Source organism: Erpetoichthys calabaricus, chromosome 1 (assembly GCF_900747795.2).
Source record: "Erpetoichthys calabaricus chromosome 1, fErpCal1.3, whole genome shotgun sequence".
NCBI classification, from domain to species: Eukaryota; Metazoa; Chordata; class Cladistia; order Polypteriformes; family Polypteridae; genus Erpetoichthys; species Erpetoichthys calabaricus.
This window is the reverse complement of record NC_041394.2, coordinates 176,500,942-176,527,767: the sequence shown is the minus strand read 5'-3', so window position 1 is coordinate 176,527,767 and position 26,826 is coordinate 176,500,942. Positions and strand designations below refer to the sequence as shown.

At 39.7% G+C, this 26,826-nt stretch overlaps 1 protein-coding gene across 1 annotated transcript in view; it reads left to right on the top strand.

The window, feature by feature from the left end:
- The first annotated feature begins 334 nt into the window (after window positions 1-334).
- Window positions 335-26,826, top strand: part of parvg (parvin, gamma) — a 52,379-nt gene continuing 25,887 nt past the window's right edge. Inside the window, exons 1-10 of the mRNA XM_028808962.2 lie at window positions 335-1,290; window positions 1,851-1,947; window positions 9,790-9,854; window positions 9,943-10,045; window positions 11,812-11,955; window positions 21,342-21,457; window positions 24,509-24,564; window positions 24,647-24,672; window positions 25,263-25,318; window positions 25,412-25,480. Coding sequence (XP_028664795.1) covers window positions 1,860-1,947; window positions 9,790-9,854; window positions 9,943-10,045; window positions 11,812-11,955; window positions 21,342-21,457; window positions 24,509-24,564; window positions 24,647-24,672; window positions 25,263-25,318; window positions 25,412-25,480 — 723 coding nt within the window. The 5' untranslated portion in view covers window positions 335-1,290; window positions 1,851-1,859. The remainder of the gene's footprint in view (window positions 1,291-1,850; window positions 1,948-9,789; window positions 9,855-9,942; window positions 10,046-11,811; window positions 11,956-21,341; window positions 21,458-24,508; window positions 24,565-24,646; window positions 24,673-25,262; window positions 25,319-25,411; window positions 25,481-26,826) is intronic.

Sequence of the window (26,826 nt, the reverse complement as noted above, 5' to 3'; positions counted from 1 at the left end):
ATGTACTTGGAAATTGACGTGATTCACAACATGTGAATTATTAACTGTACTGCTAGAGTTTCTTCAAGTTCTACTAAGTGAGTGTCCTAACTCTGTGACAAGCAGCTGCTGTCAGAACTAGAAGGGCATTTCTGTCAGCAACTGGACTGAAAGATAAAGTGACTTGGTGACCACTGGCTGTCACTAAATGAACCAGAATGAGTCTGCGAGAATTTGGGTTTGATCCCAGACTGATATCTGAAAGGGAAGATGAACTAAATCTTTCATCCACTGGCTGAGCAGGCAGGTAGAGAGTCTATATTAAATTCTATTATTATTTTAAGTTTGGCTGGTGTCCATTCCCATGGTGACTTAAAAGATCAGCTCACACTACACTTGTTTCCATATCCATCCATCTTCTAATTTGCTTATCCAGTTTAGAGTCATTGTGTATATCCTAGCAGTACAATATGGAAGTCATCTCTGGATGGAGTATGAGCCTCTCACTGAGCATATTCCCTCTTTCACCCATGATAAGCCATTTTGGTGTTATTAAATATTAGAAATGTGGGAGGAAAACCAAACTACTTGGAAGAAAGCACACACAGGTAGTTTCAATAGATATTTTTTTACATCTCAAGCACAAGTTTAAGTTCATTTATTTGTTCAGGGTCAGCCAATGAGACAGGATTGAACTGGTAACGTTGCGGTTTACAGTCTAGCATATTATAACTACTTGACATATGAAGAATCTGATTTTTGCCGAGGCCCTGTATGAAATGCCGCAATGGGATTATTGTTCTACTGCTGCAATGGTACTTATTGCATTTTTTCATTTGGGCCCTCATGGACAGGCAGAGCATTTGTAAAGTGGCTGACTTTCCAGATTTATTTGAATATTTACTGGGGTGGTGCTGAAACTCCCATTTTGGTGTTAATTTGCCCTGGTGCTATGTCCTTCTTCAGTTACCTATGCACTTTCCTCAGCGGCACCTTCTGCTTTGTTCGAGATGCACGAGCCTCAAAACTCTTTGGGATTGAGACTCTGGCATAAGAGGCCGCTCTCAGTCTTTAACGTCTTGTTGCTTTACACTTCCTTCCTGAGTCACATTGGCCACCGCGCAGGAAGTCGCAGGAGATGACAAGCTCTCATTTCCTCACTGTGCCACAGCACATAAGCCCAGTGTGCCTGCTTGTCAATTTCTTCGATTTATGTAGCTTGGCTGTCTCCTTTGGTACTTTGCCTTCTATCAACTATTGGGAAGAAGGCGGCGGAATTTATCATTTTCAAGGTTCTAGCTAGTGGGTGAGGTAAGTGGTTTGTGTGTGTGTGTGTGTGTGTGTATGCCCTGTAGGGAATGGGTGGCATACAAGGAACCTGGCGTCGAAGCATATTGACAGTTGTAATAAATGACTGAGGAGCCTATTTCAAGTTCACTGGCTTACTTGCACTGCAGCACTTGAGTCACTTGCTTGTAGATCAGCCTGTCTGTGCATCCCATATCAGACCTTTTATTCCCAGACTGGCCAAATTCTGTGAATTTATAACACCGGCTTAACAAGACTCATTATTCAAAGAGGTCAATATCTCGCTGTCATTTCCCAGGAGATGGTCTGGCATATTTACCATCCTTAGGTATACTGGACTACACCTCCATACTTTGCTTTGCATACAGTGTATGGCCTAAACTTAAATAACAGCCTTCTCTCTGTGCTTCATGCCAGTTTATTTCCCCATAGTGCCCACTGTTTTCCTCTCTGTATGTACATTTATTAATGATGGCTGATGACAAACCCAGAGAATCAGTTTGCCTAATATATACATGAGCAACACGAAATAATAACAGCTCTGTACTCTTGTGTTTCATTAGTGGGCCACAATGGAAGGAATGGACCAAGAGATTGCTGAAATTTTCGCCCAGGCCTCCCTGCAGGCCAGTCCTTGTGAAGACTATTCAAATTTCCTGGGTAAGTGTGTCTGTGACGAAGAGTCTATACTTGTTGTTGTTTTAGTGCAGTGCTTTTTTGCTGCTGAAAATGTGTGCTGGTATTACAGGGGTCCCACTAGAGAGGTTTGGCCCCATGAAACGATACACCCTTAACTTAATAACAGCTTTTGATAACTTTACCTCTGTAGACTGGTAAAATGTAGCTCTAGTGAAGTCCCATACTTATGCAGGCTGTCAAATTAGCCCAAAAATAAGGTTTGAATATTTAAATAAAAAATAAGTAAATATTTGCATATATTTGAACTTAACAAGGTGGCGCAGTGGTAGTGCTGCTGCCTCGCAGTTAGGAGACCCGGGTTCACCCTGCATGGAGTTTGCATGTTCTCCCCGTGTCTGCTTGGGTTTCCTCCCACAGTTCAAAGACATGCAGGTTAGGTGCATTGGCGATCCTAAATTGTCCCTAGTGTGTGTTTGGTGTGTGTGTGTGTGTGTGCGCGTGCGGTGGGCTGACGCCCTGCTGGGGGTTTGTTTCCTGCCTTGTGCCCTGTGTTGGCTGGGATTGGCTCCAGCAGAACCCTCCTGACCCTGTAATTAGGATATAGCGGGTAGGATAATGGATAGATGGATAAACTTAATGATTTTAGGTGTTGCTTGTTTGTACACACTTTTTATACATTATTATTATGAAAATACTAAATGTTGCATTGTAATAAGTAAGTGAGTGAGTTTTATTTAGGAGATATTTCTATAAAATTAGTATTTGGGTGTGTCCAGCTGGGGATGCATGCTCCCTGGGAATGTGTTCTTTTAGAAATGCAGCTCATACTTTAACTCTATAAATATATATCCCCTTTTTTAGTAAGCATGGCATAAATAAGACAAGTGAAATGTGGCCCACAATAAAGGATATACTTAACTTGCTTTAAAAATTCAGCTTTTGCTTGCATATTCATGCATACAAATACTGCCGAAGACAAAAAATTAGAACAGTCCAACAGTCTGGTACTTCTTCTGTGGGGTTTTGGACAAACTGCAGTTTCATCTGTCAGTAGACAAGGAGGCATGGTTCTTGGCACAGAGTTGATACCACATCTGCGCCAACAGTCCTTCCAGCTTGAGGCATCTTAAGAGGCCTTAAATAGTCAGGTTCTTAAGTGTTTCGACACTGACACAATTTTCATAATTTTGGCTCTGTATGAAAACGCAATGGATTTGAAATGAAGAAATAATTAAATGATTGAAATGTTGGCTTTCAGCATTAATTCATAGGGTTTAACAAAAATATTGTATGAGCCATTTAGGAATGACAGCCATTTTTATACATATTCCCCTATTTTCAGGGGCTCAAATGTATTTGGACATTTGGCTGACAAGCTGTTCCATAGCCAGGTTGGAGCAGTTCCCTCCTTATTACATGAACTATTAAGCTGGTTAGAAGGTCTGGAATTGATTCCAAGTGTGAAATTTACATTTGGTAGCTGTCACTGTGAACTCTCAATATAAGGTCCAAGCAAATAAAAACAGTCCATCATTAGGCTGAGAAAACAAAACAAACCTTTTAGAGAGATAGCAGAAACACCACGAGTGGTCAAATCGACCATTTGCTACATTCTCAAAAAGAAGGAATATACTGGTGAACTCAACAACACCAGAAGGTCTGGAAAACCACAGAAGACAACTGTGCTGGATGATTGCTGAATTCTGTGTTTGGTGAAGAAGAACCCCTTCACAAAATATAGCCAAACCAGGAACACTCTCCAGAAGGCAGTCCTATCATTCCCAAAGTCTACATTTAAGGGAAGAAAGACTTCATGAAAGTAAAGAGAGGATTTATGACAAGGTGCAAACCACTGGTAAATCTCAAGCATAGGAAGGACAGCTTAGACTTTGCCAGAAAACATTTTTTAAAAGCCTGTCCAGTTCTGGAATAATTTTCTTTGGGCAAAGGAAACTAAGATCAATATACAGTATACCAGAATGATGGAAAGAGAAGAAATGGCTCCTGATCCGATGAATACCATATCATCTGTGAAACTTGGCGGAGACAGTCTTATGGCATGATCATGCCTGGCTATGAATTGAAGTCATTCACTGGTTTTTAATTGATATGATTGCTGGCGGAAGTAGCAGGATGATTTCTGAAATCTACAGGGTTATACTGTCTGTTCAGAGTCAGCCAAATGCTGTAAAACTGATATGACAATGCTTCACAGTACAGATGGACAGTGAGCCAAACATACTGCTAACACAAACCAAATGCTTTTCAACGCAAAGTAGTGGAATATTCTTCAAAGGCCAAGTCAATCAACTGACCTCAACCCAATTGGATATGCAGTTCACTTCATGAAGACAAAACTGATGGCAGGAAGTCCAATGAACAAGCAGCAACTGAAGACAGCAGCAGTAAAGGACTGGCAAAGCATCACTAGAGTGGAAACCCAGCATTTAGAGATGGCTGTGGGTTGTTCCAGACTACCGGCAGTTATAACTATAAAGGATTTTCAACCAAGTATTGAAAACGATCATTATAGTTATGATTATGTTAGTTTGTCCAAATACTTTTGAGCCCCTGAAAACAGGGGGACCATGTATAAAAATGTCTGTCATTCCTAAATGGCTCATACAGTATTTTTGGTGAATCTCTTAAATTAAAGCTGAAGGTCTACACTTCAATCACATGACGATTTCTTTATTTCAAGCCCATTGTGGTGGTGTACAGAGGAAAAATGATGAAAATTGTGTCATGGTCCAAATACTCATGGACCTGATTGTATATTCTATTATTAAATGGCACTTTGGCATGAATATTCTGGAAGGACCTTTTCCTATAAGTGTGCAGACTTCTATACCATTTACATTAACTTAATATCTGTCCCTTTTTTCCTAATGACTGGTGAAATCTGCAAATTCTTGCATCTTTCACATCACCAAAGAAAATAGAAAATCAAACAATATCCTGATCTGCCTTCACTCATTGCAATTATCCTAACATTGTCATCATTTGACCAAATACGACAATGTAGATTTAATGCTAAGTAAAGTGAGACCCTCACAAACACTTGCTGGATTTTAGTAGATTACATACAGTACTTCACATTAGTGCTGCTACAATAGACTGTTCATGTCCTTTGCACTTTGCATGATGCTATATATATATATATATATATATATATATATATATATATAAATATATATATAGTAATATATATATATATATATATCCATCCATCCATTTTCCAACCCGCTGAATCCGAACACAGGGTCACGGGGGTCTGCTGGAGCCAATCCCAGTCAACACAGGGCACAAGGCAGGAACCAATCCCAGGCAGGGTGCCAACCCACCGCAGAACCCACACACACAAACACACACAAACACCAAACACACACTAGGGCCAATTTAGAATCGCCAATCCACCTAACCTGCATGTCGTTGGACTGTGGGAGGAAACCAGAGTGCCAGGAGGAAACCCACGCAGACACGAGGAGAACATGCAAACTCCACGCAGGGAGGACCCGGGAAGCGAACCCATGTCTCCTAACTGCGAGGCAGCAGTGCTACCACTGCATCACCGTGCTGCCCTGTGTGTATATATATATACACACACACACACACACACACACAGGGCGGCACGGTGGCACTGTCTCTGCACATATCCCTGTGTGTCTTGCACCATGATCCCAGAGTTAACATCAGTTTGTATGTTTGTACCTCATATGGCTGAGATGACAGAAAAGAATGAGACCATCTATGTTATATGGCTTGGAGACGGTGTCACTGATAAGAAAGCAGGAGACAGAGCTGGAGGTAGCAGAGTTAAAGATGTTAAGACTTGCGTTGGGTGTGATGAGGATGGATAGGATTAGAAATGAGTACATTAGAGGGTCAGCTCAAGTTGGACGATTGGGAGACAAAGTCAGAGAGGCAAGATTGTGTTGGTTTGGACATGTGCAGATGAGAGATGTTGGGTATATTGGGGGAAGGATGCTAAGGATAGAGCTGCCAGGCAAGAGAAAAAGAGGAAGGCCTAGGAGAAGGTTTATGGATGTGGTGAGAGAGGACATGCAGGTGATGGGTGTAACAGAACAAGATGCAGAGGACAGAAAGATATGGAAGAAGATGATCCGCTGTGGCAACCCCTATTGGGAGCAGCTGAAAGAAGAAGAACAGCAACACCACAAGTTTGGCTTTGTGGAGAAAAACGACAAGCCTCAAGACAGAACACACAGATCTTTACACACTGAACAACTTGAACAGCACACTGTACCTCCCGTAGCAGCACAGTACAGCAGGTAGTTACCAAGACTCCTGTTCACACCAGGACTCTGCACTCCTTTGGACCAAGCACATTATCCTGTTGGCTTCATTTTCACAAAGTGCAAGGAGCAAAATAATTATCAAACATGAAAGTGAATTCAAAATAAGAATAACTGTGATACAATATAACATTCATTATGCTTATTGAAAAATAATAATTGTTCCACTCAAGAAAAAAGCTCCTGAAGCAATTCTGCTGATGAATGGACTGCCTTTTATAAAATATTGGAAAAAAATCCCATAATTAAAATAGGTGAAGCTGAATAAGAGAACCCTCATTTAACAGGGGATGTCAATATCAGTGCCATGGACAACACAATCCCTTAAATCTGCTCCAGTGGTCTCTTCTATGTCTCGTCCCATCAAATAACGCTGCACTTCTGCTTCCCACACATTGTCCTGTCTAATTGGAGAATGCAGCACACGTATGCACCTCTGTTTGGTACTTTTTTACATTCATTACTGGTTTCAACAGAACTTATTGTTTGTGGAATGTGCAAAATGTAGGCAGCATCTTGAATGCATTTTCATTTCAGATTTCTGTTCTGCAAAGTCATTTGCTTTATGCAACTTGATATTTTCAGCCTTTCCAATTTTCTGTATCATATTTACAAGTTTTTCAAGTCGTTTTTCCATCTCGTTACAACATCATGGCTTTCTCTCTTCTCTACTATTAGACTTCATAGAATTTTTATATGTGTAAAATACTGCTTTGCATTTTTATTTTATCTTCTTTGTTTTAAGTATTCCTCCGGGCGCTCCGGTTTCCTCCCACAGTCCAAAGACATGCTGGTTGGGTGGATTGGCGATTCTAAATTGGCCCTAGTGTGTGCTTGGTATGTGGGTGTGTTTGTGTGTGTCCTGCGGTGGGTTGGCACCCTGCCCGGGATTGGTTCCTGCCTTGTGCCCTGTGTTAGCTGGGATTGGCTCCAGCAGACCCCGTGACCCTGTGTTCGGATTTCAGCGGGTTGGAAAATGGATGGATGGATGGATGGATGGATGTTTTAAGTATTAGATGCTATTCATCTCTGTAGCATTTCCAGCTTGAAAAATGTGAGTTATCACAATCACCTTTACCATCTCTTCTTTAACCATATTAGAAAATGCAAAAAAGCACAATTATTTCTCTTTTTTTGTTGTTTACACTGGGCAGTTAACAGAATTTTTATCTCAGGGCAGAAAAATATAATCGGCAAACATAAGGGACATCAATCTCTGCCTCTTACTAGACTGGAAAAACTCAAAAAATGCTTATTTTAGATGATTCTAAATTTAACTTGGCTGTATATACTGACCAGTAAACAACATTTTTATCCCAGTCTGGCAGCCCTGAGTAGAAAAATGTGACAGGCTAATATGACACATACAGTATATACTGTAGTGTGCTAACGTTGCCATGTCTCAAAGAGAAAACGTTTAAATCACAGGTCCCAAATGTTCTTCTAAAATCATCTTTTCATTGTATTAATACCAAACAAGTTTTCTTTACTTTTCTATTTGTATTTGTTACCTTAAGCATTTTCCACTTTACTGTTTGTGAAGACAGCAGTGTTTGAAAAGAAGCACGATCCATCATGCGCATTTGTCACATTTTGCTTCCCTAGCTTTTCACTTCTGCGTAAGCAAAATGTGCTACAACAACAAAAATCAATTAACCTCAGGCGGCCCTTCTGGCACAGCTCCTGTCGAAACGGCAGCTCAGTCCATGCAGAAGCCTCCAATTCCAACTCTGACGTTTGGTGTCAATCGCTGGCTTCATGATTGATGGCTCATTTGCATTTGGGCTCCACCCCAAGCAAGGCCTAACCTGTCTCAGGGACACACCCTCTTATGTGCCATTTATTTTGTGTGGTTTCGCACAGGTGTTGAGAGACCTGTCAACTGACTCGGTCGTTTATTTTTGCAGGTGAGACTAAAGCTGATTCTAGGCGAAAGTTAAATGAATGGGATAAAAAAAACCCTCAATTCTGAGTTGCTCTCTAATTTATTAGTTTCAAAGTTTAGCTTTTAATCTGTATGGTGAAATGGGGAAGGTCGGTAAGATGTTTATTGGGGGATACAATTAGCTTGTTAATAATAATTCTTTCCTATAACATATCCTGAAGCATTATCCGTTTATGATGGTGTGTTTAATGAGCCACTTTAGAAATACACAGACAGGCAGATCATGAATATTGAACCTCTGCTGAACAGAAAGAGTAATGCAGGGAAAAGAAAATTACGTCTTCATAGAATAACAAAATGCAGCATGTGTTATTTTTTAGAAGATGCTTAAGACTGGCCTGTTCTTAGATGTTTAGAGAGACAGAGAGAGGAGACAAACTGAGGAGCAAAAAGAAGACAATATAACCATCCATTTACAAACTCATTACTGCCGTTTATTGCATCATTCCACTGCCTGCTTTTTCAACAACCGATTCTACATCACGACAGCCAGAGCCGAGAAACCCCAGGGTTCGAATTCATTCCAGCCATTGCCAGGACTTTTCACGGTGAGGTCATATTGTTTTCAGGAGTTTTAATTCCGCCGGACTTTATTTTGGACTCACTGTTCACCACATTTTCAATTGGTGTGTTTATCCAATTAATGTTTGTAGTTGTGTTACATGCTTTTGTTTATTGTTTAGGGGCAAGGGAGGGTTAATGTAAATATTTGTATATTCGTGTCTCATATAATAATTAGTCACTGGTGTTTGGGATAGTGGGATAGTTGTGTTTTGCGTGCACGCACAAACACACATATATTATTGAATATTTGTCTGTCTTTTCATTTTCCAATATATCCGTGTTTGATTTTACATATCTGTTTACTGTTTTCTGATTATTTCGTCGTGTCTGGAAAAAAATAAGACAACTTGTAAGGAGTACGGCTTTGTTATTGGAGCAAGAAACCTCAGGTTATCCAAGGAATAAGTCTTGGTAGTGTAGTGGGCGGTCTGGATAAGTGGTGCCCTCTCTCTCTCTCCTTGTCTCTCCCCCTCTGCACTTACAGGGACAACATTTACTGTCACACATATAACGGACAGTAAATGGGATGATGAAAACAAAACGCATTTAGCACAAACACAGAACATACTATTATTACGTAGCCCCGCTACAAATGTCCAGATCTACCATCAGGGTGACTTGGGTGGATACCCTGGGGCCCTGCTTGCAAAGGGCACAGGGTCACAGGGGTCTGCTGGAGCCTACCTGTCCAATAAGACAAACTAAAATCTTTGAAAATACAAATGCAAATTCTGTTTGACTGATATGAGTTTGGCTTGATCAGAGCAGCTGTCCAATAGATCACATTTATGAGATTTATTTATTTACCATGCCACAAAATAAATTTAAAAAGCAATTTAAAAGAAGAGCTCACTGCTGCTTCAAAAATAATGAAATTTTGAGCTTCAACACCCTGGTGCCCATGTGGGTCTTAAACTTGCCTTGATGTGCACTGTTACTGTGCGTGAGTGTGTCTGTGTGTTGGATTTGGGACCAGCTGAACTTCCCCAGCTCTCTGCTTGCACTCACTGTGAAAAGTTTCTCTTGTGCTTTGCGCAGGTGGAAAGAACAAACTAATTCACCCGCAGTCTCTCAAGGATGCCAAATTTGAGCAACTGAAGGAGGTGAGCTGCTGTGCTATACTTTCGGATGTTCTAACAGACACTGGACTTCTGCCCTTTTGGGTAACGTCACTCTTTTCCCTTTCTGTAGGTTCTAATTTCATGGATCAATGATAAACTGAAAAAAGAGCACATTGTGATCCAGAGCCTTGAAAAGGATTTATATGATGGACTCATACTGCATCACCTATTTGGTGAGTAGACCTCTTGGGTAGATGGCTGTAGCCCATGGTCTTTCATTCATTGGTTAGGGAATCTTGAAAGGAGTGGGTGTGGGAAGATAGAAGTTATAATGAGAATCTACATAATACCTATGAAAAATGTTCAGATTCAGGAGGGCCTACTGACTAATCCACCACATCACCTGTAGTAATGCTGAAGGCAAATTTCCACTTTTCAGAGCAGGACAGATGTTATTTGGTCTCTTGGTATTTGAGAAGGGTTAATGTATTCTTGATTATAATAGAGAGTGGCAGCATGTTAATCAGACAGACAAGCAGGAATTTTGCTCTACCCTGTACATGTTGATGTACTACTACTATAGGACCTTATGATTTTACAGAAGGGAGGCCGAGTACCACCAGGAATCACTAGAAGAGGCTAACTGGATTCCTGATTGTGGACCTGGCATTATTCTAAGCAGATACAGTGGGTACGGAAAGTATTCAGACCCCCTTCAATTTTTCACTCTTTGTCATATTGCAGCCATTTGCTAAAATCATTTAAATTAATTTTTTCCCTCATTAATGTACACACAGCACCCCATATTGACAGACAAAAAAAAGAATTTTTGAAATTGTTGCAGATTTATTAAAAAAGAAAAACTGAAATATCACATGGTCCTAAGTATTCAGACCCTTTGCTCAGTATTTAGTAGAAGCACCCTTTTGAGCTAATACAGCCATGAGTCTTCTTGGGAAAGATGCAACAAGTTTTTTCACACCTGGATTTGGGGATCCTCTGCCATTCCTCCTTGCAGATCCTCTCCACTTCTGTCAGGTTGGATGGTAAACATTGGTGGACAGCCATTTTTAGGTCTCTCCAGAGATGCTCAATTGGGTTTAAGTCAGGGCTCTGGCTGGGCCATTCAAGAACACTCACAGAGTTGTTGTGAAGCCACTCCTTCGTTATTTTAGCTGTGTGCTTAGGGTCATTGTCTTGTTGGAAGGTAAACCTTCGGCCCAGTCTGAGGTCCTTAGCACTCTGGAGAAGGTTTTTGTCCAGGATATCCCTGTACTTGGCCGCATTCATCTTTCCCTTGATTGCAACCAGTCGTCCTGTCCCTGCAGCTGATAAACACCCCCACAGCATGATGCTGCCACCGCCATGCTTCACTGTGGGGACTGTATTGGACAAGTGATGAGCAGTGCCTGGTTGTCTCCACACATACCGCTTAGAATTAAGGCCAAAAAGTTCTATCTTGGTCTCATCAGACCAGAGAATCTTATTTCTCACCATCTCAGAGTCCTTCAGGTGTCTTTTAGCAAACTCCATGCGGGCTGTCATGTGTGTTGCACTGAGGTATGTGTGGAGACAACCAGGCACTGCTCATCACTTGTCCAATGTGACCATGTGATATTTCAGTTTTTCTTTTTTAATAAATCTGCAACAATTTCAAAAATTCTTTTTTTTGTCTGTCAATATGGGGTGCTGTGTGTACATTAATGAGGGAAAAAAATTATTTAAATGATTTTAGCAAATGGCTGCAATATGACAAAGAGTGAAAAATTGAATGGGGTCTGAATACTTTCCGTACCCACTGTAGATTACCTCTGTTGATAGCAGTGCATCTGTCCCTCATTCACAGGGAGAGTAGAATTGATGAAACCAAGATGAAAAACTCTCCACCCTCTGAACAACTAACCTAACACTTGAAGAAAATAGATCAAGTCTCATTCTGAAAACCAAAATGGAAAAAGTTGACTCTGTTTGGGATGACTTGTTGCTTACTGTTCCACAGTAAAACTTTCTGGTGTCGAGATGAAAGTGGAAGAAATTGCCCTTACAGAAAATGCACAGAAGCGCAAACTCACTATCATCCTGGAAGCTGTGAATGAGAAGCTAAATCTGCCATCTGATGAATTGTCTAAATGGAGTGTAAATGGTGAGTGAAAACAGCGGATAGAATCTGTGCCAGCAGGCAATGGGCCAGTATGCCACACGGTTATATCAGAAGATCATACCATTTGCCCTGTGGAGGTGTGACAATGAGACACTTGCATAGGGTAGATGGAAATGGCTAGTGAACAAGAGTCTGTGTCTGTATATACTGTAGGTTAGTTGGGAAAACTGAAACATTGTCTATGAGCTCCTTGTATCTGTTCTTTTAGGATCAGATTATTATTAAAATGATAAACACTAGATAGTGCTTATCTGTTAGTAATGACATAATGATAAGTGACAAAATTAAATAAGTCACACCAGTTGTGACATTCTGCTACAGTTGTAGGAGTTCATTGTATTTTTCAGTTATTTACTTATTATTCTCAAATCAACCATGTTGTTCCATGTTCTATAAGATTGGGCAAATCAATCCTACTTCATTTTTTTGTTCTTGTTATTTCGTTACCTGATTTGTTTGTCAATCCAGCTCCAATTCTGTTTTTCTCAAATCTGCCATAGTTATTCATCTCACTTCTGTCCAAGTCCAGTGATTTCCTAGTTATGTTTAGGCTTCCCCAGCTCAGTCAGATCATTTTCAATGTAATCAAAGTAGTAGCAGCTCTGCCAAGTCTTTCCCTGTTAACGTCCTTTAATTTCCATTGTAGTAAAGTAATTCTTTCATGATTTACACCTACTAACTCTAGAAAAGGCTAAAACTGAAACACAAAACACCCAGAGCCTAAATAGACAAAACCCAACCCCAAAAAAAAAGCTCAAACCCCTGGCCCAAACAACAAAACTATAAATTATTTAGTGTATTAAATAAAATAAAGAAAAAAAGCAAAATAAAAAAAAAATACAAAAATTCAATAATAATTACATAAACAGCGCTAAAACCAAATAATCCAAATAATAAATTTTAATATCAATCAGTCATCCCTGTGAAACAGTAAACTCTGAAGTATGCAAGCAGATGAGCCGGTGGTGTCCTGGATAATGGACTGACTGTCTGTGGGGCAGACCACAGTTTGTGAGACTCGAGAACTGCGTTTGTTTCTGATACGGATGTGAGCAACACTGGAGCACCACAAGAAACAGACCTGTCTCCTTTATCTGTTCACACTGTACACCTCAGACTCTAAATATAACACCAGATCATGTCACTTGATTCTTGTCACTTGAGCGCTTTGAGTAGTGAGAAAAGCGCTATATAAATGCAAAAGAATTAATAATTAAATTCTGCACTTATGAGGTGTATCAATAAAGGATATGAGTATAGGAGTCAAGTGGAGAACTTTGGTTCAGTGGTGCAGAAAGGACAATCTGCAGCTTCACATTAGTAAAACCAAGGAACTGCTTATTGATTTTTGTCACACCAAAGAGCCTCTTATTAAAGGAGTGGATGTAGAGATAGTGCACTCCTACAAGTACTTCAGGGTCGACTTTGACAGGCTGGACTGCTCTCATAACACAGAGGAGCTACAAAAGAAAGGGCAGAGCAGGCAGAGATGCTCACTGAATCAAATAGCAAATTAAGAAGGCAGCCTCATTTATGGGATGTATTCTCGACCTGCTGCAGGTAGTAGAGGAGGAGAGAATGGAAACAAATCCAAGTGCCATTATGGCCAATGCTGCACATCTTCTCTGACACTCTAACACTGAGGACTTTCAGGCACTGATCGATCGATCTATCTATTATGTACCACCTTTCTATCTAATCAAACCTAAAAAGTAACATACAAAAAAAGAGGAAACCGAACTTTGGTTACTTTGTATACTATGTCTGTTTACTGATATATCCTGTCAGTTTGTCTTTACTTAATAAAAAGTTGATCACAAAAGAAAAGACTAGGGCTAAGCAGTATATCAAATTTTCAATTCAATTTGATATTTAAGAAGTATCAATAGGCAAAAACTAATATCACAAAGTTTAGCACTTTCATTCACCACAACATCTCCAGAATGTTAAATAAAATCTGCAAGCTCTCCTTCTAAGCATGTTTACATTGACTCTGCCCATGATATGGTGAAGAAAAAAAACGGAGCGTGGAACAGAAGAGGAAGAGTTTAGTGTGCTTTGTGAAAATGGTTTGATTTAACTTGGATACCAGTTCAAGCAGCACAACATCTAAAGATAAAGCACATTAGTACAAAAGAAGTGGCCAGTGCCTGCAACTTTCCCTCTCGTTTCACCGGCAACACTGGCTAAATAAAGTAATTGCTGTTCTGCTTCATACTGCATGAGCATACAAACAGCAGGTGGATGGACTATCGCATTGCACTGCAAAGCACAGTTTTGTCTACTTAACTTCAGCCCTAAAAATACTTTGTCAGTGGTCAGATAATTACACTAACCTTTAATTCACATCACACAAGAAGAGAGATGGCTGTTGTCATATCAATTCGTCCTGTTTTGTTGAATTGTACTACTGTAGCACAAATCGACAGTTATGTCTGTCGATCTGTGGTACCCTATCAAAAAAATACTACAGCACGCTGTTTCAGCAATTTTAACAGCTAAAAGACATCCCCTGCAAAAAATAAAGAGGAAACTCATTGGGTGCAAGAATGAAATGGACTTAGAATGCATATAACAGCCAAGTTGATATTAATGGTAAAACTCACATAAATGTTTACTTAATTTTAAACAAAGACAGTTAGATTATGGAATTTTGTGTATGCGCCTCATATGTAATGCTCAATCCTTTCCAGTAACCGTATTTGAAACTAATTTAGAAATTCCTGACAAACGCAGCTAGAATGCATTAGAAAGCATAAAGATGTGTGCATGCAGCAAATCAGTTATAATCATGTTTTGACTATTTGGGAAAGACAAACAAAAGCAAATAGACTAGACAACAACCTGGATTAGATAATATGAATGCCAGCAAACAAAAAAACTCGAGAAAAAACATGTTGCAATTGCGAAACCAAAGTGAGACAACCAGAGTGGCCATTGTTATTTGTCTGTATATGGCTCTGCTATGGTTATAGAAATAATCCTCTCTCTAGGTCCCAGTATGGTACCAGTTTTCTCAATTGGGTCCTCAGGTTAAAAAGTTTCAGAACCCCTGCCACAGAGAAATAAGAAGTCAAGAAACGGTTTAGAACACTGGATAAAAAATACAACTTATCTGTCCCCATACATAATACTTTGTATGCTGGTGAATGTTATACAATTAATAACCTGCACATATCATACAGATAGTTACAGGCCAGAAAAAGAACAATATGCCAATCCACAATTTGTAAAAGTTACAATTGATGTAAATCATAAAAAAAAGATATGTATAATATACATATGTTTTTAGCACGGTAATCATTTAAGAGTTTGTCTTTACTTATTTGTAGTACTAGGGTGTTATGCCATGTTAGCCATTATGGATGCAATGAGAAGTCGAGCAAAATGACATCTTTTATTGGCTAATAAAAAAAGATTGAGTTGCCTCAAAAGCTTGCATATTGTAATCTTTTTAGTTAGCCAATAAAAGGTGTCAATTTGCTTGACTTCTCATTGCATCTTTACTTATTTCAAAAAAAGTCAAACACAGAGAGTGCGCCAGGTTCACTTGACAGGGTGCCAACAGGGTTTTCAAGGTGCTATATAGAAGTTAATTAGATTTTTTTTTTTTGCAAACATTTTTGTTCAATGTAATTTAAGCTGTTTCTTTGAGCCACAGCTATTCATAAAATTATTACATTTTGAAAAAAATTATTGTAGCAGAATATACCAGATTTTCGACTTTACATACAGGGGTGTATGGTGCTGATATTCAGTCTTTAAGTGCTTTGAGAACATATTGAGAAATATTGAATATTGCAATTGGGGTCAAAGTAGTCAGTCAGTTATTATCCAACCCGCTATATCCTAACACAGGGTCACGGGGGTCTGCTGGAGCCAATCCCAGCCAACACAGGGCGCAAGGCAGGAACAAAGCCTGGGCAGGGTGCCAGCCCACATCAGGGCACACACACACACTAGGGACAATTTAGAATTGCCAATACACCTAACCTGCATGCCTTTGGACTGTGGGAGGAAACCAGAGCACCCGGAGGAAATCCACGCAGACACGTGGAGAACATGCAAACTCCACGCATGGAGGACCCGGGAAGCGAACCCGGGTCTTCTAACTGCGAGGCAGCAGCGCTACCACTGCGCCTCCGTGCTGCCCTCAAAGTAATTACAATTTTCATTTAAGTCCATGTTGCTTAGCCCTACAAAAGACCCTAAAAGAAAACAAAGCAAATCTTACAAAAGTCAAGTCCATAATTCACAAATAAAAAAAAATGCAAAAGCCAAAAAAACTCAAAAAGTGGACAGGGAGGAAAGCACAAAAGGGAGAAAAATAACTAAAGCAAGCAACAGCTAAGGCTTCAGCAAAGAAGAGATGCAATTACAGTGGTGTGAAAAACTATTTGCCCCCTTCCTGATTTCTTATTCTTTTGCATGTTTGTCACACAAAATGTTTCTGATCATCAAACACATTTAACCATTAGTCAAATATAACACAAGTAAACACAAAATGCAGTTTTTAAATGATGGTGTTTATTATTTAGGGAGAAAAAAAATCCAAACCTACATGGCCCTGTGTGAAAAAGTAATTGCCCCATTGTTAAAAAATAACCTAACTGTGGTGTATCACACCTGAGTTCAATTTCCGTAGCCACCCCCAGGCCTGATTACTGCCACACCTGTTTCAATCCAGAAATCACTTAAATAGGAGCTGCCTGACACAGAGAAGTAGACCAAAAGCACCTCAAAAAGCTAGACATCATGCCAAGATCCAAAGAAATTCAGGAACAAATGAGAACAGAAGTAATTGAGATCTATCAGTCTGGTAAAGATTATAAAGCCATTTCTAAAGCTTTGGGACTCCAGCGAACCACAGTGAGAGCCATTATCCACAAATGGCAAAACATGGAACAGTGGTGAACCTTCGCAGGAGTGGCCGGCCGACCAAAATTACCCCAAGAGCGCAGAGACGACTCATCCGAGAGGTCACAAAAGACCCCAGGACAACGTCTAAAGAACTGCAGGCCTCACTTGCCTCAATTAAGGTCAGTGTTCACGACTCCACCATAAGAAAGAGACTGGGCAAAAACGGCGTGCATGGCAGATTTCCAAGATGCAAACCACTGTTAAGCAAAAAGAACATTAGGGCTCGTCTCAATTTTGCTAAGAAACATCTCAATGATTGCCAAGACTTTGGGAAAATACCTTGTGGACTGATGAGTCAAAAGTTGAACTTTTTGGAAGGCAAATGTCCCGTTACATCTGGCGTAAAAGGAACACAGCATTTCAGAAAAAGAACATCATACCAACAGTAAAATATGGTGGTGGTAGTGTGATGGTCTGGGGTTGTTTTGCTGCTTCAGGACCTGGAAGGCTTGCTGTGATAGATGGAACCATGAATTCTACTGTCTACCAAAAAATCCTGAAGGAGAATGTCCGGCCATCTGTTCGTCAACTCAAGCTGAAGCGATCTTGGGTGCTGCAACAGGACAATGACCCAAAACACACCAGCAAATCCACCTCTGAATGGCTGAAGAAAAACAAAATGAAGACTTTGGAGTGGCCTAGTCAAAGTCCTGACCTGAATCCAATTGAGATGCTATGGCATGACCTTAAAAAGGCGGTTCATGCTAGAAAACCCTCAAATAAAGCTGAATTACAACAATTTTGCAAAGATGAGTGGGCCAAAATTCCTCCAGAGCGCTGTAAAAGACTCATTGCAAGTTATCGCAAACGCTTGATTGCAGTTATTGCTGCTAAGGGTGGCCCAACCAGTTATTAGGTTCAGGGGGCAATTACTTTTTCACACAGGGCCATGTAGGTTTGGATTTTTTTTTCTCCCTAAATAATAAAAACCACCATTTACAAACTGCATTTTGTGTTTACTTGTGTTATATTTGACTAATGGTTAAATGTGTTTGATGATCAGAAACATTTTGTGTGACAAACATGCAAAAGAATAAGAAATCAGGAAGGGGGCAAATAGTTTTTCACACCACTGTAGATGGAATACATGGAGGTCTTGAGAATATACCAGAAGATACTAATTACACGCTAGTGAGGAAAGTGACTGGGACAAAGTTGCAAACAATACAAAAAAATGTAGCCAAAGAAGCAAGGGAACAGAGCAAAATTGCATAAATCACAAAATAAATAAATAAATAAAAATGCCCAAAAACAGAAGTGTACTTTTAGCACATGTCACTCCCAGCCTGGTCTTTGTAAGTTTAGTCAGCTCAGTCCCACCTTGATCAAGCCAGTGCTATCTCAGCCAAGTCATTTAATTTGAGATATCGGTGTCATCTAGAAAGTGAATGAGGTTTATATTAAAGTTTAACTTTGTTGTAAATCTGTATGTTGTCTGTGGCTAAATGTGAAGCCCAATCATGACAATCTGTAGTGTGTATGCCTTAATAATACACACCATTCTAAATATAATATGAAGTGTGCCGATAAAATTTAAAACAGGCATTCCTCAGAGGACCCATGGCGTACTCAAAAAAATCTTTAAGTGAGTCAAGCTTTTCTTCAAGCAGCTGCTAAAGCCATGACTTCTGCTTTTGTTGTAAATAAGGTTTAGCTAACAAAAGAGAATATAAAGTTGCAACAACAGGCTTCCTTTTAGAGAAAACCCCTTTGACTTCCTTGTGATGCTAATCTCTATTTTTAGAGATGTGTAATCTCCTAGTTTTGGCTCACAGACAAATTCAAAGACTTCTAGCTGTCAGCTCTGCTTGGGCTTTTGTGACTTATTAACATCATAGCAGTTTTGTCCTGCATCATTCTGCAGGTTTAACACTAAGATGTGTGATCGATTAGAAAGTATACCTAACTCTTCTGTTTGGAAGCCACCTCAGGTGACCTGGATTTGGTGGTTTCTTGGTTCTTTTCCACTGGTATTTTTACCTTGTGCTTGTTTTCTGTACTTTGTTTTGTTTGTGTGTTAATATCTGTGGTATTGCGTTATGAGTGATGATGTCATGATGATATTCCTTTGTTGTGCACTACTATGCCCCAGGCCACCTTCTGTGTGCATGCATGAATGTGCTTTTGTGTGATGTCTTGGATGTCATTGTTTAAAATCACATATACTTGCCTTTGAAGAAGGCAAGAACAGGCTGGGTAAAAAGAAATGAATACCGTATGCCAAGTTTTGTTTTGTTTGAAGAAAAAAAAAGTACACGACCATTAACTTGTTTAGTTGTAAAAAAGATAAAATTGAAAATATTTTGTTGTGTTTGTCACTTTTTAGGATCTAGGTATCTAGATTGACCACTAGTTGTAATAGTAGTAGTAGCAGGCAGCCTTTGATCCCAAAGGATCATGCATTTGCATCCCTCACAGCTGTGGCTGTGGAGTCCATTACAAGAGTGGCAGTCCTCACCACACCATTTACAGCAGAACACTGAGATCTAACAAATTGTTAATGGAGCTTCCTGTAGGCTCTCTTATTGTCAGCTTTGTGCATCACTTTGACCTCGCATCTCAAGAGACTCTTCATGACCTCCTGACTGCAGGCACTCTTGTCCAAGGCAAGGTGTTGATGTTGATGCTGAGAGCCTTGAGATCATGCTTGCAGACATCCTTGTAGTGAACCTGGGGTGTTTCTGTTGGCCTCTTGCCAGATGCCAGTTCTCCAAAGAGGAGGTCTTGGGGTATAGGACCACTAACCATATGTGAAATATGATCCATTCAGCGCCTATATCTGTGCTTGATGAAGGTGAAGGTAGAGGTGGTTCCTGCCCTTTTCAGCACCGTGTTGTTGGTGATCTTCTCCCTCCAAGTGATGCCAAATATACGCCCGAGGCAACACTTATGGAAGAAGCTGAGCCACTGTCCTTGTTTTGTGCCCAGCATCCAAGTCTCACTAGCATGCAGCAATGTTCTCACAAGGACCAGAACATTGGACCTTGGTGTTCTCTGTAAGCTTGCTGTTGGCCCATACTCTCTTTGTCAGTCTTAGAAAGGTTGTTGATGCCTTTCCAATGAACTTGTTGATTTCGCTCTTGAGTGACAGATTCTCTGAGATTGTTAAATCCAGGTATGTGAACACATGGAGGCATCCAGCTTATAATCAATAATTCTAATGGAAGGGTCAGTGTCTACATCTTGGTCCATCACCTGCAGCATCTTCAGGTTGATGGTGATGCCAAAATGCATTCAGGCTTCTGTGAAGAGGATCATGAATGCTTGTAAATCCTGGACAGTTTAAGTAGACAGCTACATCTTCAGCAAGCAGGAAATCTCTGACATGTTGCCTTAACACCTTGACTGTGTAAAGAAAGATAATTGTTTTGCTTTTATTTCTGGATGCTTCCCAAGTCTTGCTGTGTGGTGGCTGTCTAATTCCTGTGACCTTCAGACAACAGTGTTATTGTATTGCTTGTATATGTGTTGTGTGTCTGTCTAGAATCTGCACAGTCTGTTTAGTTGGTGGTTCTCTTGTCTTTGTCTTGTTAGTGCAGCTGCCTGATCCATAACTACATGCCAGCTGTCTTAGTTCTACTATCATTCTGGCCCAACCCAGTGGAGCGCCAGAGGTTTCTTGCTTATTAGGAAGTGACTGTTTCTGTTCTTCACCTGGGTCTGGATGCAACTGCCTGTCTCATTCAAGCAGATACCTTGAAGTATTTTGAATCTGTAATTGTATTTTTCCAGCGCTTAGTTGATTAACTTCTGTCTTATGATTTACCTAAAAAAGGATAGGGGGAGAAACATAAAAAACTCTGGCTAAGCACAAACACTATTAATGTTTAATTTACTTTATCAAATCAAAAAATTTCCAAAACTCCAAAAGAAACAGTAATATATCAAATATAAAAAAAAACTAAATATTAAAAAAAGCAGTGCAAAACTCAAAAATTCAAAACCTAATTAGATTTCAAAAGATACCCAAAAATATACATAGAACAAAATAAAAACAAAGGCAATCCAGAAAGAAATGTCAGATTGCTACCCAAAATTTAATGCTAAGAGCCAAAGTCAAAAAGATCAAAACTAGACAAAGATATCAGCAATGCACTGCCAATCATTTTACGCTTCAGGTGACTTAAAGAGGATCTTGCGGTAATGAAGAGCTCTAAACAAGTAATTGTGAGAAAAGGTATGGGACAATAGCAAAAAATAATATAATATACTTCAACAGGGAAGAAACAGGGGAGAGTGGCATACTACAAGTTGTCATCTTTTTTGTTTGCTCCACTGGATCATGGTACAGGGAGCGCATTCATAAAGCATTTGAATGTGCACGAGAAGTTCCCATAAAGGTCCTGAGCAACCAGCATTTGAACTGGAAGCATTTGTCAGGAAAATGATTTTTACTTTGTAAACATCTCACTAATGTCTTTTTTCCCCACTTCTCTCCACAATTTTAGCAATTTACAGTTGTAATCTGCTAGCCAACTTACACCTACTAATTGCCATGGCCAGATGCTTCCAGCCTGACCTGGTTTTGACACCTAACGTATGTCTGAAAATTATTGTACTTGAGGTAAGTTTCCTTCATGTTACCAGAGTACAAAAGTGGAATGTTGGTTGGTTGGTTGGTTGGTTGGTTGGTTGGTAGGTAGGTAGGTAGGTAGGTAGGTAGGTAGGTAGGTAGGTAGGTAGGTAGGTAGGTAGATAGATAGATAGATAGATAGATAGATAGATAGATAGATAGATAGATAGATAGATAGATAGATAGATAGATAGATAGATAGATAGATAGATAGATAGATAGATAGATAGATAGATAGATAGATAGATAGATAGAAATCGAACATGGATCACTGGAATTGCACGCAGCAAGTTCTGCTGCTCAGATAAATGGAGAGCTGTTATGCCAATGGCCAACCTGACCTGCTGTGCAATATTTTTTACTTTGTTCCGTACTCTACTGGTAGATGTTCTGAATTTGTACGCAGTGAAAATTTATACTTGTGCATACTGCTGAGCAGATGTTGCTAGGAAATGGAAACACCGGATGGGAATTTGCTAGCTATTGGGACAGGGCAGAGCCACTTTATAATTGAACACCAAATCATAAGAATAAGATGCCCAAGCTACTTCTTCTTCTGCTTTCGGCTGCTCCCGTTAGGGGTTGTCACAGTGGATCATCTTCTTCCATATTTTCCTGTCCTCTGCATCTTGTTCTGCTACACCCATCACCTGCATGTCCTCTCTCACCACATCCATAAACCTTCTCTTAGGCCTTCCTCTTTTTCTTTTGCCTGGCAGCTCTATCCTTATCATCCTTCTTCCAATATACTCAGCATCTCTCCTCTGCACATGTCCAAACCAACGCAATCTTGCCTCTCTGACTTTGTCTCCTAACCGTCCAACTTGAGCTGATCCTCTAATGTACTAATTTCTAATCCTATCCATCCTCATCACACCCAATGCAAATCTTAGCATCTTTAACTCTGCTACCTCCAGCTTTGTCTCCTACTTTCTGGTCAGTGCCACCATCTCCAACACATATAACATAGCTGGTCTCACTACCATCCTATAGACCTTCCCTTTCACTCTTGCTGATACCCGTCTGTCACAAATTACTCCACCCAAGCTAAATTGCAAATATTAAAGAGGTGTTTAAGAATAAATGCCTGCATTTTTGAACCTTTACAAAACGATTTGGAAACCAAATGTACTCTCTCTAGAGCAGACATATAATTGTCATTAGCAAATAAAGATGTAAGCAACTCATGTTCACTCTCTAAAGCAGAAAGCTTGTCTGTAAAAGTGACTAAATGTTTTATGGGCCCTCAGATGTTAAGACTTTTGTGGTATTGAAAGTAAAAAAAATATTATGAAAATAGGGCTATTTTTGTTTTTGCTTTCCTTCCTTGTCATTATGGGAAAGAAATAGCACCCCTGCAGCTATCTAGTTTCCTATGAAGTTCCATAAAAACTAAAAAGTTTAAATTAATCAAATTTTTTGTTTAGAAAAAGAAATAAAGATGCATTACTTTGGAGGTGGCAACTGTCGAGTGTCCATTCCTGCTGTCCATTACTACCATCCTCTTTTTTGAAAATCAAACTATATCCCCCACAGAGTTTCTCCCCACTTTAGTGATATGTCCACCCCGAAACTGTAGCAATGAGGATCAAATACTACAGGCCCCCAGAATTACAAGCAGCAAGTTTTACCACTTGGTTGAATGGAGATCTCCATTTAACTGAATGACAGAACTTGTTACTTATAATTCCAGTGACCAGTCTCATGATGGACATGTCGTTGGGAGGGGAGAAGCATCATCCTGAGTAAAGTCTTTAGCAGAGACTCCATCCTAATTATTGGCCAGCCAAATGCAAGCAATTTCTGAGTGACTGTGTTAAAAATACAGTTAATGTCTCAGAAGGCCTTTGTGTTTATTCTACAGCGCAAGTGACAGTTTAAAGTCTTGGCAGTGACACACAACTGACTGTTTCTAGTGGGTAGCTGCTGTTCGGTTTATGCAATAGTACAGGAGAAAAGGATTCAAAGTATTCAGATTTTTGACGTTCCTCTCTCTCAACAGTAGGCAAGCCAATGATTACTTGCTGCTGAATGAGTGCACAAAGTTTACAAGAGCAGAGTTTTGAATGCTGAGAAACAGACACAAATGCACACCATGCTTTCCCTGATAATCAAATGGAGGTGCATGAATGTAAAGAGTACGGAGTTCAATTTAGCAAGTCGACAGTTTATCACATCTTTATATATTTCTCTTACCATCTTCAGTGGCTAACTGTGAAAACCCACAAAGATTCTTCTTGTTATCTGGTGGACTCTCAGCTGATATTGAGTCGAGAATGACCAAGCTACACTCAGATGGGGAAAGGTCACAGTCATGTTTTTATTCTACTGCTTTCACTGCAGATTTCATGTGACTTTTTTTGTATGATCACTACTATTTTCCTTCAGGAATAATGATCCATAGTTCAAGAATGACAAACTTTTTCCTATGCAAGTGCAAAAACCTGTATTTAGGAAATGACTATTACTCTATGAAAGCACAATGATCTGCATACAGAATGGTCACCACTCTATGGTTTCGAAAGCAGTCAGCACAATGTGGTAAGGAAGTGGTGAGCATGCTGGGCAGGCACTGGTCAGCAATCATTGGGTAGAGGCTGGAAACCCTATATTCATGGGCAGTAGCCAGTCCTGTGCACTGTAGTTAGAGATTGATCAGCACTGCAGGTTTAGGAAGTGACCAGCATTCTTTGTATATGGAGAAACTTGTTAACTGTTCATAATGAACTTTACGTAAGGATTAAAGGGAAGCAGTGAGCTTTCTGTGGTAAAAAAGGTCCTGTACTCTGTAAGGGTAAAATGGACAGTATTCTGTGGATAGCAAGCAGTCAGTAGAGGTAGAGGTAGATGAGAGAGAGAGACAGAGACAGACAGATGTGCCCAGGGGGAAATTTGAGTAATAAAGCTAAGCAAAAGCTAAGCATCATTGAATAGCAATCAGCAGAGCATCTCAAGCACCATCTTATGCACCATAAGATGCTTTAGACTGAACCTACCTGGGAAGCCCACCACTCAGTATTTTCAATTTATTTTCTCTAACAGGTGAACAAAAATGGAATCAAGTCAGACACAATCTTAGAGTGTATCACTGGTGGCAGGTAGGAGATTTTCACTGTGACTGGTCACTATGGGACAGACTAGACAGCTCCTGACTGACCTCATTTTATTGTTCGCTTACAGCGCTGAAGCAGATGAGACCCTCAAAGGTATGTTGCAAGACCATGACTGTGCATGTCACTTTGATTTGTCCCTTTGCAGGAGGGCACCTGTCACCTCACTGCTACTTCATTCTTATTCATTTCCACATGCTGACTGAGCCTGAGGGATGTCACCAAACCTTTACCTGTCATGCCATTCCTGACATATTCTTCAATAATTCAAAGCATTTTAAGATGTCTTATTTGTCATTTTTTGTGATGCTGCCCCGATAGACAGTTACTGTGTCTGCTGTGTGCCAAGCCTGGCTCTGGTAGTCTGACCTTGCCAAGCATTTGAAGTGTGTGAGTGTATGTTTGTACTGTATCTTACATTTAAACTTTGGGTTTTAACGGATGGCAGTATTTTTTCTTTCCTTTTTTCATTTTTTTTCCTTTAATTGATCATACATTAAAAATGCCATATGAAGAAAGAGTGATTCACTTACAGTACTGCGCAAGGGTTCAGAACCACATGGTACGGTTTTACTATAATGTAACATTCCCAACCCATTTTAATCAAATTCAGGGTCACAGGTGCGAGGCAAGGAGGAATAGCAGCCCACTTCAGTATATCGACTGGTGTTTTCTTTGTTATTTAGATCCAATTGAGGAGCTATTAAAACTGGCCCCAGAGAAAGTGAACACAGTGAAGCAGGTAGGTTACTTGCACACAACTCGAGTGGGCATGAAGGGACAAATGTTTGCATGCCGGCCCTGCCTCCTGATTGTACTCTTCCCTAATTTCCAGGCTATCCTGCATTTTGTCAATAAGAACCTGGAAGGGTTAGGCCTGCGAGTGACTGACATGAACACACAGGTATGTACCTTTCATTTAGAGGCAGTTAAGAGCTGTAACACATAACCAACACTGGCCATTGTCATGCCATACTCTGGCTCAAATGTTTTCCGTTTTACTTATTTTATTGTCTTTTCTGTATTCTGTTGTGGTTTAAGTTTCAAAAACTAGTTGTTATTTAATGTATATTTTGTATGTTGTTTGCTATGTATTATGTAAGTGTTACAAAGTATTTTATTCTGTTTATCTTCCAAGTCCCTTTTATATTAAACCTACGGGGAGGAGGCCCCTAATGCTGCAGCTGTACAACCACCCCAGGACTTTAAAAGTCTTATGAAAGCTCGGTGGCATTTTGAGATCTATTGTCTGGTTTATCTTTCGGATTTCTATTATTGCAAGTGTTTTGATTCTTTATTTAATGTTATTTAATTTAAGATTATTGGACTATGGGCTTGTTTTGGTTGTTTAGGTTTATATTTTAGACTTAACCTTTTTTGTCACCTTTTTGCTTCTAATTCAGCTCAGTTTTCTGATAAACCATTGTTTTGATATTTGTGGACCAGGTGTTTTTCATGGTTCCCCTCTTCCTTTCTGATGTTTTGAATTTTAAATCTTGTACCTATTTTGTTGTTCCTGAACAGGTTAAAAGCTAGTTTCTTGAGTTAGGAGTGAGGCTTGCTTCGGAGCCTTGAGACTTACTTTTGATGTAAAGCCTGGTTTGAATTTTGTGAGAAGGCAACTCATAACCGCATCCCAAAATTCATATAACAGAAGAAATTACTTCTCTGAATAAATAGGATCATTGAATTTATGACTTCTCGGATTAGAAAAAAAGATTTGATATCCTGATGCAACTACAACTTAAACCAAGAATGGGCCAATAAGGCTCACCACCAATCACCATGGTAACCCATATCTATTTAAATTGACTAAAGGAAATTTCGTTTAATCCATTTAAACCCCTCAGATAAAAAAGCAGGATAGGAAGCAAAAAGTGTCCTTGGTCCAACATGAACGGTGTAACATTGGTTTCACTGGCATAAGAATGTGATGTTCGTCACCAGCTGAATTTGGGGGAGATCATTTGATTAAGAATTTAAATGCTACTTATTAAAACGTTTGAGTTCTCAACTGGTTTTGTGTTCAATGCTCAACCAGTATTAGACTACATGAATACCACAATATTAATGATGGGATTCAAATGCTTGATTTGAGATGTTTAATTAGAGGTATGTGGGATGGTGAACCAGTGACAGTTTGAGAGCAGGTAAGGATCTGAAGAACTGCCATGGCAGGCGACAGAATATAACTGAGAGAATGTCATTTTCTTTTTCTTTCTTTGTTTCTGTCTTTCTTTCATATTTTAA